Raw genomic sequence first — 12,865 nt, 5'->3', positions numbered from 1 at the left:
TTGGCATCAGCCCACCTTACAAGCGTGTCAAGGTCCCTCTGGATGGCATCCCTTCCCTCCAGCGTATCAACCGGACCACACAGCTTGGTGTCACTGGCAAACTTGCTGAGGGCGCACTCAAGCCCACTGTCCATGTCAGCGACAAAGATGTTGAGTAAGACCGGTCCCAACACCGATCCCTGAGGGACACCACTCGTTACCGGTCTCCAGCCGGACATCGAGCCATTGAGCACAACTCTTTGCGTGCGGCCGTCCAGCCAGTTCTTTATCCACCGAGTGGTCCATCCATCAAATTGATATCTCTCCAATTCAGAGAGAAGGATGTCGTGTGGGACAGTGTCAAACGCTTTGCACAAGTCCAGGTAGATGACATCAACTGCTTTACCCTTGTCCATCAGTTCTGTAGCCCCATCATAGAAGGCCACCACATTGGTCAGGCAGGATTTCCCCTTAGTGAAGCCATGCTGGCTGTCACCAAGCACCTTGTTGTTTTTCATGTGCCTTTAGCATGCTATCCAGGAGAATGTGCTCCAAGATTTTACCAGGCACAGAGGTGAGACTCACTGCTCTGTAATTCCCCGCGTCTTCCATTTTCCCCTTCTTGAAAATGGGGGTTATATTTCCTGTTTTCCAGTCGTCGGGAACTTCACCTGGCTGCCATTATTTTTCAAATATGATGGCCAGTAGCTTAGCAACGTCATTCGCCAGCTCCTTCAGGACCCGCGGATGGATTCCATCAGGTTCCATGGACTTGTGCACGTTCAGGTTCTTAAGACGGTCTTGAACCAGATCCTCTCCTATAGTGGGCCTAAGGTCTTCATTCTCAAATTTTTACCTTTAAGTGGAACCGACTGAAGTCTTAACCGCGCTTTCCCAAAGAATCTTAGAGAATAACAGAATCGTAGAACGCTTTGGATTGGAAAGGACCTTAAGATCCTCTAGTTCCAACACCCTGTCACAGGGAGGGACACCTCACACAAGAACATGGTGCCCAAGCCCCGTCCAACCTGGCCTTGAACACTGCCAGGGATGGAGCATTCACCACTGCTTTGGGCAACCTGTGCCAGTGCCCCACCACCCGCACAGTGAAGAATTTCTTCCTTCTAGCTAACCTGAACTTCCTCTGTTTCACTTTAAGCCCATCACCCCTTGTCCTCTTGATACAGTCCCTGATGAAGAGTCCCTCCCCAGCATGCTGGTAGGCCCCCTTCAGATACTGGAAGGCTGCTATGAGGTCTCCACCCCGCCTTCCCTTCTCCACGCTGAACAGCCCCAGCTTTCTCAGCCTGTCTTTGTACAGGAGCTGCTCCATCCCCCTTAGCATCCTCGTGGCCCTCCTCTGGATTTGCTCCAACAGCTCTAGGTCCTTCTGTTGAGGACACCAGAACTGTACACTGTGCTCCCAGGGGGGGTCTCATGAGAGCAGAGGAGCAGGATCACCTCCCTTGACCTGCTGGTCATGCTCTTGGTGATACAGCCCAGGACACAGGGGGTTTCCGGGCTCAAGCGCACGCTGAAGCGCCTCATGTTCCAACCCCCAGGTCCTTCTCCTCACGCTGCTCTGAATCACTTCTCTGCGCAGCCTGCAGCTGTGCCTGGGATTGCCCTGACCCAGGGCCAGGAGCCTGCACTCGGCTTTGCTGAACTTCATGAGGCTGGCCACCTCTCCAGCATGTGCAGGTCCCTCTGGATGCCATCCCTTCCCTCCAGCGCGCCGGCTGCACCACACAGCTTGGTGTTGTCTGCAAGCTTGCTGAGGGCGCTCGATCCCACTGTCTGTGTCAGCGACAAAGATGTTGAACAGGGTCTGCCCCAACACCGACCCCTGACGGACACCATTCGTCACTGGTCTCCGTTTACACATTGAGCCATTGACCGCGACTCTCTGTGTGCAGTCATCCAGCCAATTCCTTGTCCAGCGGCTGTGCATCCAGCAAATTCATGCCTCTCCCGTTTAGAGACAAGGACGTCGTGTGGGAGGATGCTAAATGGAATTTATTGGCTCCAGAGAGCACGAACGTGGCGGGAAGGGCCCGGGGCAGCTGGTCACTTGCGGGTGGAGGGCAGGCCCCGGAGGTGGTAGATCCAGGAGCCGCCAGGGCAAGAGACCACCAGCCTGCTGGTGACAGGAGCCGGGCCACCCGTGAAGGAGACGGTGATGGTGGTGCTGCTCTTGGCGCGCAGCATCTCGGGGGCCCTGACGCTGAAGGCCGGGTGCTTTACGGCATACTGGAACGCCGTGGCCCTCGGGAAGACGTTCCTGAAGGAGATGGAGGTGGTGCCGCCGGCTGGGATGAGGAAGGGGCCCTGGGGTTCAGGGGGCAGCGCAAGGCCGATGAGTGGGATGCAGTACTGCCCGCCCAGTGCAGAGCTGAGCTGCAGCGTGGCCTTGGCTTTGCCCAGGTGGCAGGGCTCAAAGGTCACTTCCACATTCAGCTCCGAGCCCCCAGCGCTGGCGGGTGCCGCACTGATGGATTTTGCCGTCTGGAAGTCGGCACAGTCGGTCTGCGCAGGGGAGACAAGAGACCATGGGGGGTTGGTCACAACAGCAGAGCCAGCGCCTCGGGAAGAACACGATGGTCCCCTGGCCCTGGCCCGTCCCACCCAGACCATAGCCCTGGTGAGTGCCTGCGGTGAATGGGCACGAGAAGTGTGCAAACGTGCCCAGCAGGAACAACCCTGCACCCAAGCCCCAAGACTGCCAGACCTGGGCTGCAAGCGGGAAGCAAGCCCAGGCACCACGGGGCCTGCAAAAGCAGCTCCAACCAGGGCAGCAGACACGGGCCCGCAAGGGAGGACAAGCCCACACTAGTGGGAAGGCCCCTGGGCTCACATGGCCACCCTGGCTCTGCCAGGCCACGCCAGAGGCACTCGGACCCCCTGGTGGAGAGGGCTGGTGCTGGCCAGAGGAGCTGCCTCCCAGCCAGAGCCCCGGCAGCCCGGGCTCACCTGTAGGAGGTACTCGGTCTCCTGCTGGGCAAAATTCCGGATTTTGGTGGTGATGGTCTGACGGGAGCCCAGCGTGGTGCGGAAATACACGGGCTTCTCTGGCCTGCTCGAGGTGGCTTTCAGCTGCAGGTTGTAAGACAGAGAGCCCAAGTCGCTGCTCTGGAGCACCAGGTGCCCCGTGCTCTCACCCGTTTTCAGGGGCTGATACTCCAAGACAAGATCCGCCTGGGAGGAAGGAAGGAAAAAGCCACGGCGTCAGGCACAGGCAGGGAACACGTGTGCCTGAGAAGGGGGCAGCTGGTCCCTGCTCTGCTCAGGCAGCGCTTGAAGGCTGGGCTGCCTTCCCCGCTCTGACTCCCTCTCTCTCGGGCACAGCCTTGCTCCTTCTGGGGGACGGTTCACTCAGGGACAGATCCCAACAGCTCAGAGCCCTCCAGCATGATGCCAGAAGCTGCCCACCCTAAAAAGCCCCTGTGCTCCCCCAGGGCACACACCACCTCCTGTCAATGCAGGCTGCAGACAACCTGGCCGCGGGATCAGGCTTGTCCTGCAGCCACTCGCACCTGGAAGCAACACATTAAATGAGGGGCACATGGCACAAGGGCCTGCCACGTGACGCCCAGTGGCGGCGTGTTACAGGGGCCAGCAGGGCAGACTCCACCAGCGCAGGATGATTCCCACTGGGGATATTCTCGCACACTGCTCCCTCTCTACGTCATCGGCAGGGAGCTGCCACCACGGAAAGAGGCCCCACATGGCTCCTTTCAGGCATCACCCTCCAAGAGCCCCCCCTCCGGCCACGAGTAGGGAGAGCAGAGTGAGCCGGAGGAGCTTTGCTCCTACCTTTGACTGTGCAGGAACAGTAAAGTGCTGTGGAACGCTGACGTCCGGCACTTTGCAGTTGATGGCAAACGTCACCGGGACAGGCAGAGGGTTGTCCACCTTGACGGTGGAGGACACTCTCTGCCGAACGGCGGTGCTCATTTCAACAGTGCCGATGGGTCCCGAAGCCATCACCTTGAAAGTCACCATGTGGAACAAGTACTCTCCGGTTGTCTCGTTGAGGAAGGTCACCTGAATCAGACAGAAAGGGAAGTGCTGCTCATTCCACACAGGAAAACAGACCCGGAAGAGCCCACCGAGCTCAGCGCCCTGCTTCCAGGAATGGCTATGAGCACCCAGCGAGGAGGAGTGCAAGACCAGAGAAAGCACCTGTGGTATTTCATAGGACCCGTGCACGTGGAGGTATGAAAACGGGCGTGTAGCTTCTCAGTGAGCCAACAGCTCCTTGAAGGGCCCTGCAGACCAGTGTCCTCACTCACCTTTGCCCTGTAGACTCCTTCTTTGTAGGAGAAGAAGGTGAGCTGGTAGTCCTTCTTCGCAGAGCTCGGCACGTCGATGTATGAACACCCCTGCAGCACGGAACTGCTTTCCAGGTTCTCTGGTTTGAGCATGTCAATAACCACCAGGAACCTGCGGGTGAGAAGGACGCAGTGAAGGTCAACAGGAAGGACTCCCATAGGATACCCATCCTGCGGGGGTACAATACAGTCCCTCTCATCCTCAGTGCCTCGGGCACAGGGCGCCAGCTCTCACCCCCCTTGGAGGAAAGCCCTCCAGGATGGCTCTGCACAGGCAGAACGTGGGTATGGCCAGACACAGCCAAGGAGAGGGAAAAGCTTTCAGGAGGGAGCTTCCAGGCACTGGAAGCTTCCTTCCTTGTGCTGCTGCAGGGATTGCTCATGAGGCCAGACTCCCTGGGCTGGACTCACCTCTGTGGTCTCTGCAGCCAGTTGGACACAGGGATGAGCTCCGTGTGGGAATTCCTGCACGGAACCTGCCGGGAAATGGCCCCTGAACACCTGGGGGCTTCAGCAGTTCCTTCCAGCTGGTAGCGTAAGCCTGTCCCGTCCGGCAGGGGGAAGAAGATGGAGCCCTACAGACAACGAATAGGACAAGTCGGCTCTGGAGCACCCCTGGACAGTCCCACGCCTGAGGCTCTCACTGAGGCAGCTTTCAGCATGTCCAGCTGGCAGAGCTGTGACTGCAGCCCTGTCCCGCGCAGGAGGAGACAGACGCCAGCGTCGCACCTGCTCTGAGCTGCTTGTGAGCGGGTGCGTGGCCCACAGGACACGGCACAGCTACAGGACACAGAGGCATCATCTCTGGGCAAAGCAAGGAAACACGGGCCCTGCAGCGGAGCTGCTCTGCACATCCCAACACTCCCTTACTGGCCCCACTCACCTGGGCATGTCCCTGCCAGCCTGTGCTCACGCAGGGACAGCCGTGGGCAGGGGGTGGCCGTCCCTGATGAGCTCCATTGCCTCAGTCCTGCTGGCCTTAGCCCCAACAGCGCTGACCAGAGAGCAGCCTGTAAGCTGGCACAACAGGGGCCCCCAGACATGGGCCATGGAAAGCTCATATCCATGCTCATTCTGGGTGCCCGTGGATCCCAGACACCTGCCTCTGCCTCCACAGCAGCTGAAAGCTGCAAGACTCCTCACGCAGGCTGTACGTTAAAGAGATGCTGAGCACGTGCGACCCTAAGGGCACAGATCTGCTGAGCACCCTGGAGACTTGAGGCCAGAAATCTCTGACCTGGCCCACTGTAAGGCCAGCTGGAGCGGGACAAGGAGCGCGACAAGGACCCGGCAGCTCCAGCACCACAGAGCCCTTCTGAACTGACCCCTTGGATTTGGGAGCTTGTTGCTGGCCTGGCACAGAAAACATTGCAGAGGGGCCAGTCACCCCCATGTGCCCAGCCTGAGACCTGCAGGAAGGGCTCCTCCCAAAGCTCCTGCATGACCCTCAAGAGATCTCTCTCGTTTCCCACCTGCCTGCTCACGGCCAGGACGGCACTGACAAACTGCAGGGCAGCTTTGCCCTTCTTGCTCCCTGCAAGCTGCAGAAGGACACCAGCCAGGTGCTGCTGGCAGAAGTGGTTGTGCCCGGGGCTTGGAGAGCCTGTGCAGCCCGTGCGCTGAGCATGGGGGTCTCTGAGCCCCCTGGGCTGCCACAAGCAGCGACCCAGAGCTACACAGAACAAACTTCATTTCTTGGCCTGCAGAAAGCCTGGCTTTTTACGTTAGCTGCTCCAACACGTTTGGTGCTCAGTCCCGACTTCCCATCTGCCCTTTGCCCGTGCCTGGCCCCCAGCCACCACAAAACCCACCTTCCAACAGAGAGCACAGGACACCTTCAGCTTGGACAGGACCTCCAAAGGTCATCTCGGCCAACCTCCTGCCCAAAGGAGAGTGACCTACAAGGGTCATGCCACGAGGGTCAGCACGCTGGCACAGCTCACCTACCTGATGCTTCTTGTTCCCACAGCTCATGGTTAGGGGTCTGTAGGTGACCTGGTAGGCCTTTTCTTTTTGCCTGGCCTCCAGATGGATAAATTCAGGCCCTTTCCAGTATTTCCCCTCAACAATGGGCTGCAGGGTCCAGGCCTCGCTGCTCGGGTTCGACAGGAGGATGGTCTGGCTCTGCTTCTCACGCACATTGCAGCTGAAAGTCAGGGTCTGCAACAGAGGAGCACAGAGGCTGCGGGGTCGTACCCACAATCCTTGCCACTCTTCTCACGCTGGCTCTACACCAGGACCTGGAGCACGGGGAGCAGCTTTTCCTTGTCACATGCAAAAATTACACTTTGGCCACAGCTTTTGGAGTAAATCAAGCTGGTTGTTCTTGAAGAAGGGAGCAGAACAAGCCTTTCGCATGCTGGGTGAAAGGAAACTTCAGGGGAGTCCTGAAAGGAAACTGCTGTGCAAGGACAGATCTGCAGCCACACAGCCCTTTCCTTCATGGGCAGGATGAAGAGGAGCTCCATGCTCTCTTTGGGAGCAAGAGCCAACTGCTCCCAAGCTACCCCCACCCAGGGGCTGGATGCAGATGCCTTGCCCCTTCCTACTGCTGAATGCCCTCCCCTGGCCCGGCACGGGGGAGAAGTGTGGCTGCGGGTGCAGTGCTGGGATACAGCGGGGTGGCTCTGTGGGGAGGGTCTCAGGAGAGCCCGGCAGGGTGCTCCCACGGCACGGGTGCTACAGTGCAGAGCCAGGACAACCGAGCTGCTCACTGGAGGAGCAACACCTCGAACAGGGGAGAAAGGCAATGACAGGGCTCAGGAACTCTGGCAGTCCTGCCCAGCACTTTCTCTCTGGGATACCCCGGCACAAGCCAGTCTGCGCTCGCAAGTGTCCTTCAGTTCCTGCCCTGGCAGAGATGTGGCGCAAATGCTGGGGTCCAGGGGCCCATCCTGTCCCTGCTGCGTTACCTCTCTGGTGCCAGGGGCCTCCACGCAGGATCCTGATAGCGTAAGGCGGAGCGCCTCGCTGCCCGGGATGAAGCACCGCAGCCCCTCGTACTGGACAGCCTGGCTCAGCTTCGAGGGGCGGAAGGTCACAACGAAGGGGACATCCACCCCTGGCCTGATGTAACCCTTCGTGGGGCTGATAGAAAAGTCCGGCTGGAAGCTCTCCACGTCCCACAAAAACCTTGCCAAGGAAAGCACAAGGACAGGAAAGAAGGATTAGCCACGGGGAGCTGTCAAGGCAGGGTAAGTCTCAGCGTGAGGCTCTCCGTCTCTGGTGGGCTTTCCCACCACATCTCAGGCCTGATGCTGAGCCACCTGGCAATAAGGCTTCAGGCTGGGCAGGACCCACTGCACCCATCTCTAAATGAGCTTTTGCTCGTACCCCCTTGCTAACTGCCAGGGCCTGACTGCACGGCCATGGCTGCACGACTCTCCAGCGGGATGGAGAAGCAGAGAGGAGCTATCTGGGCACACTACGGCTCCTCACAACCCTCATCCAAGCAATCAGCCCTCAGAGAGGCGGGGGGGTCCTGCTTTACCTGACTCCTGCGTCGCCCGCGTTCCGCATGACGACGCGCCGGCACGTGTAGCTCTGCCATACCACGGCTCCAAAGCTGAGCTGGTCCTGGTCCAAGCTCACGAGGCTGCCCTGGCAGGAGCCCCGCACCGCAAAGAGGGAGCGCACCAGCCCGCGGCACTCCAGCAGCACTTCCCCGCTGAACGGCTGCATGCGGCGCTTCGGGGAGAAGGTCACCTCCACTTTGCAGGTGTCTCCTCTGGCCTTCAGCTTTAGCTCCTTGCTGGGCTTCAAGCACAGAACCTACCCGAAGAGATGAGTGGAGACTATTTCATCTGGCAAGCCAGCTGCGGAGCCTCCCTCACCAGACTCAGGGAAGAGGCTTCCAATTCCTCTTCTGTCCGCACCAACACTGACCCAGTCCCACTCATTCCCTCGTAGGCATTCCTAGGTAATACCAAAGGTGTTTTCTGCCATGTGTCCACCTGGTCACGGTGAGGTCACCTCTGCCTTCTAAAGCTTTCATGGAAGTTCCAACAGAGCTGTAACCCTCCCTCTTTCAAGATTCACCTCCCTCGCCTTTCCAGATCTAAAATATGTGGCTGCATCCTGACCTATGCATCTAAAACAGGTTAGAGGAATTGTGCCGCCTTCTCACTTGTGGCTCTCGGGGAGTCCTGGCACCCAGCTCAGCTGAAGCATTCACACTGCAAGCATCTGCTGGCAGAGCAGTGCCAGCAGGGAGGACGGGGCAGGCACAGGCAGCCAGGGCAGCCCACAGCTGTCATTAGCTACTACCTCCCACCCACAGCAGCTCATCGCTCCCTGCAGGCACGCTAAAGTGCTCTGCAGAGAAGAAATGGCACTTACCCCAGCTTCCTGCAACTCTGGCACGGTGGATGTGACTCTGAGCTTAAAGGCGAGAGGGCCTGCACTCTTGTTGGCTATGGTGACGATCTTCTTCACCGTCTGCCCAATGCAGATGTTTCCTAGCTTCACCACCTTTCCTGGTGGATGCACAACGTCAACCTGAGGCAGGAGGGATTGATATCAAGCCAAAGGAAAGAAGGAGAAGAGGTTTTCTGCCACTCTCGTGGCAGAAACACAAACCATGGTAGGCTGGGGAAGAGATGAGGAAATGAGAAAACCATGCTGGTTGCCACCTGCACTTTTAGCATTTAGATTTCATCTCACCTTCATTTCTATGCCCCTTCCTTGGGCCTCAACAGTCAGCTTCTCAGCCGGGGCACACGGAGGCAGCAACAAGCTGTTGTGGCTGTTGTCGTCTTTAGGTGTCCGTAGGAGCTGCGCACAGAGGGAAGAGAAACCACAGACAGCATGAGTTTCTGGACCTTCACCACGTGAACAGACTCCCCAGACGAGACATCCCCTCCCATATTCTTTCCCCCCAGTGGCAGGGATTATCCAAGTCCCTCCACAGCCTGCCAGCAGAGCCGGCTAACCCTGGAATGCCACCGGGCTTTGCCCTGCGCGCTGCCCCCGTCTCCCTGGCACAAGCCTGGGAATGCTGGAGCGCTGGGAATCTCCAGGAGCGTGCACAGACCTTCCCCCTCACCTGCTCCTCAGCAAGGTGCTGCTGGTCAAACTCCAGTGAGTAAACCCCACAGGGGTTCTTCACCACCACTGTCCCCTCTTCCCCATGGCTCTGTGGCAGCAGCGGTCCCAGCTCGAGCTCTGCGGGGCTCAACTCCAGCCGTGGCTCCAGACCACATCCCAAGACCGGCACCCGCAGGCGTTGGCTGCTCTGGCAAATCTGGATCTGCAGCTCGCCCCGGTAGCACTTCTGCAAAGAAGCAGCACAGAAAGCTCCTCCGTGAAGCCCCAGGTGACAGCGCCTCCAAGGCAACAATCGCCCCAGGGTCAGGGGTCTTCTCAGCACCTCTAAGCTGAACCCAAACCAGGCAGTTACTTAGAGCAGGGGCTACAGCATCTGCATGGCTCTGAGTAACTGCGGTGAGTCCTGCTCGGGAGTGTAACTGGTCAGTTGGCTACCAGATGGATCTAAAACAGCCTATCAGAGGTTTTCACCTAGTCGTGGGGGAGCGCAACGCACGTGAGAAAAGTCTGCTTTCTCAGACACAGTCCTGGCGCTGCAGCACCGGGCAAACATCAGCTGTGTGAAAGAGGCAGCTGAGCTCTCACTGGACAGAAATAAGGATCGTCTTCTCTGCTCAGTGCTTGGCTCTGGTCAAGGCCAGACACGAGACGCTGAAATCTCCATGAGCAACTGAAAGATCCCTGCGACTGTCCCCAGCCATGGAAGCACTTGGGTCCATCCTGTCACACGCTGCCAGTTTCCAAGTCACGGTGGCCACATGCAAACTGCCTTTGGGAATGCTCCACCATTTAAGCTGACTCCCAAACTGCGTGGGACCGTGCAGGGGAAACTGAGGAACGGTGGGCACAGGGCTGGCAGAAAGCTCCACGCGGAGGCAGAGCTCATTCCCCGCTCCCTGGGCTGGCCTCCCCTTACCACACTGCCCTGACAGTCCTCCTGGGGGTGACACCCACCAAACTCACCTCTTCCGTGGGTGAAAAACGGACTTGGACATGGCACTGCTGTCCTGGAGCGAGGGTTCCAGCTGAGGGCAGCACCTCAAAGCCACAGGGCGCGGGCCTCATCTCCTCCCGCAGCTTGTCACGCTCGCTCGCTGGCAGATGTTTGTCCACCTGCGCACAGAAACCAGTCGCGTGAGGTCTCCTTGGTCTGCGAGGACAGACCCTCGGTTCCTGCAGTGCTCCGAGATGCTGGCACGGTGCAGGGAGCACCTTCATCCCACCCAGACGTGGCCACCCCTGCCTAGAACTGGAGGGCAAACATGTTGGCAGGGCAGGCAGATGGGGAGGCAGTGTCCTCGGAGGGGGAGGAATGGGTGAAGATGGCAGAGAAGTGAAGCGTCAGCTAGTGAGCAGGCCCAGGTGAACCAGCCTTGCTCTGTACCCTCAAAAGCTTCCTCAAGCGAGCTGCAGCCCAAGTGCTCAGGCAGCCAGAGGGGCGGGAAAGCCAAGAGAGGCAAAGAAAACCCAACCGAGAAGTTGTGTGTTACACGTTGTCTGTGCTTTACCTCCTTAACAGCCTCATTCATGCTAATGGACCATTTACAGGGGACCTGGGACGTGTTGTGGAGCTGGATGGTTTCTTCCTGCCACTGCCCACACTGGACAGAGGAGAACTCCAGCCTGTCCCTCGAGAGGCAGAGGGACGGCTCAGCCACAATGGCACGCAGGCGGACCTGGAACGTGGGGCCTCCTCTGACCTAGAGAAGGACAGAGCATCCACTTGAGAGCCCGGCTGACACTCGCTGCTGTGCCCAACCTGCCGCCTGCCCCACAAGCTGGCCTACCTTGATGGGCAGGAGCACATCCACCTTTCCCAGGGGCACGTTGGCACTTTGTGGGTCAAAGCACACTTCAAATGTCTTGGTCTCACAGCAGGGCAGGCGCTTCACAAGGTCCAGGCACACGCTGAAGCCTGAACACAGGAAAATCAAGCAGCTGAGATACACAAGCAACAGGAAATGGCTCAGAAGCACGGCAAGGCCACAGGGGTGTCCTGGCTGGCAGCTCTGTGAAAGACCCCTTTCCATCTCCAGAGAAGCTGCTCTGCTCCCCTTGTCACTGCCCAAAGCAAAAGGATTTTCACAGCCAGAATCCAGGGGTTGCAGGCTAAAAACGAACCACATTGGTTGAGGAGCTCCAGCAATTCCTTCAGCAGGCATCTCAGGGAAGGACGCATACACCTCTCCAAAGGACAATTTCCAACTAAGATACCAAATGCTGTGGTGTTCCCTGGACAGCGGCTTAGAAGAGACGCCTGGCCACCCGTCACAGACAGCAGTCCCCGTGTGACGGAGCTGCAGCCTTACCCCAAGGCCTCTTTGCGAAGCCTGTTTCGATACGGCACAGGATCCCACAGGCCGTTCAATAAGGCTGAGCAGAAGTGCTCTGGCACTAGGAACTCTGAACAAAGCACTTCCGAACCACAGAGGGTCCATCTGGCTGCAACATAAACCCTCAGAGTGCACGAAGAAACTCCGATGGTGCTCACGGGAGCCAAGAGCAGAAGATGCTGAGAGGCGATCATGCTGATCAGCCCATCTGGCCCCTGCAATGACTTTTTAGGGCAGCCACAGGCAGACCAGGTCTCTGGGCACTGCTCGACAGAATTCAGGCTCTTGAACAGGGCACCGGCCAGAGGGGTACTAAGGAGGAAAAAGCTGCCCAAGGAAGTACTCAAATCTCCCCATGCCCAATGGCTCCAGCTGATGTGGCAGAGACAGCCCCTTCAAGCCCCCGTGAAGCCTCTTTACCACTGGTTACCTGTGTTATACAGGACATATCCATCGGCCTTGAAAGATGCAGGGAAGTGCCCGGTGTTGGTGAGCTTCACCATGTGTGTGTGGATGTCACCGGGAACGACATAGCCAAGGTCCAGGACGTATTCGGGCAGCTCAGCTCTGAAAGGAGGAGGAAGGACACTCTGTAAAGCCCAGCATGGCGTGGGGTGGAGAAGCAAATGGAGGGGATAATTCTGTATCCACTGCTGTGAAAACTCAAGCCAAGCCCAGGAAACCCAAGGCCTGACCTGAGCACCCAGTAATAAGACTTGGCTAAGTCATGGGGAGTGCAGGGCCTAGGATTTATCAGCCACCAACGGGATCTTCGAGTCAGTTTAAAGCGGGTACTGGACACAGTTCCTATGCTGTGAAAAGCCATTGCAGAGAAGTCCACTGCGTCTCCACGGGTCTCAATGAAACTGCTAAGCTGGTGTCCGGCCCAAGCCTGAAACTGCTTCAGGACCTTCTCACAGGATTTCCTTGCAGAGGATACCTCCACTGCTCTGCAGCCAGATCAGTCCCCAAAGCAGCGCTTGAGAGTATCGCGTGCAGTAACCAACACTACAAGATTGCTGTGAAGGTCTTTGTGCAGGCAATCCCACTTGGAAAAGCACATAAGGGATCTGGACCATTCCCTGCTCTTCCTGCTTAGTGGGGTCTGCTTCTCGGCACAAAGACGCCGGCTTGGAGATGCCCCTTTCACAGCTGGTCAGCAGGGGTGGTGCCTGT

General features: G+C 58.1%; 2 protein-coding genes across 2 annotated transcripts in view; both read right to left on the bottom strand.

Annotated features, from left to right (window-relative positions):
• Nucleotides 1-2,046: 2,046 nt before the first annotated feature.
• Nucleotides 2,047-3,153, bottom strand: LOC136005872 (hydrocephalus-inducing protein-like; the record flags this gene model as incomplete). The annotated part of the gene is made up of 2 exons (XM_065663765.1): nt 2,047-2,505; nt 2,950-3,153. Coding segments are annotated over 2 exons (663 nt in total), but the record flags the coding sequence as incomplete, so codon positions are not given.
• A 332-nt stretch (nt 3,154-3,485) lies between these two features.
• Nucleotides 3,486-12,865, bottom strand: part of LOC136005871 (hydrocephalus-inducing protein-like) — a gene marked incomplete at its 5' end in the record, with an annotated part of 47,972 nt that continues 38,592 nt past the window's right edge. Inside the window, 12 exons of the mRNA XM_065663764.1 lie at nt 3,486-3,512; nt 3,799-4,023; nt 4,272-4,422; nt 4,722-4,885; nt 6,258-6,455; nt 7,250-7,442; nt 7,801-8,015; nt 9,418-9,582; nt 10,320-10,469; nt 10,865-11,056; nt 11,144-11,271; nt 12,120-12,256. Coding sequence (XP_065519836.1) covers nt 3,486-3,512; nt 3,799-4,023; nt 4,272-4,422; nt 4,722-4,885; nt 6,258-6,455; nt 7,250-7,442; nt 7,801-8,015; nt 9,418-9,582; nt 10,320-10,469; nt 10,865-11,056; nt 11,144-11,271; nt 12,120-12,256 — 1,945 coding nt within the window. The remainder of the gene's footprint in view (nt 3,513-3,798; nt 4,024-4,271; nt 4,423-4,721; nt 4,886-6,257; nt 6,456-7,249; nt 7,443-7,800; nt 8,016-9,417; nt 9,583-10,319; nt 10,470-10,864; nt 11,057-11,143; nt 11,272-12,119; nt 12,257-12,865) is intronic.

The sequence above is a fragment of the Lathamus discolor genome, chromosome Z (genome assembly GCF_037157495.1).
Source record: "Lathamus discolor isolate bLatDis1 chromosome Z, bLatDis1.hap1, whole genome shotgun sequence".
Taxonomy (NCBI): Eukaryota; Metazoa; Chordata; class Aves; order Psittaciformes; family Psittacidae; genus Lathamus; species Lathamus discolor.
The sequence above is the reverse complement of the archived record's forward strand: the minus strand, read 5'-3'. Positions and strand labels throughout refer to the sequence as shown.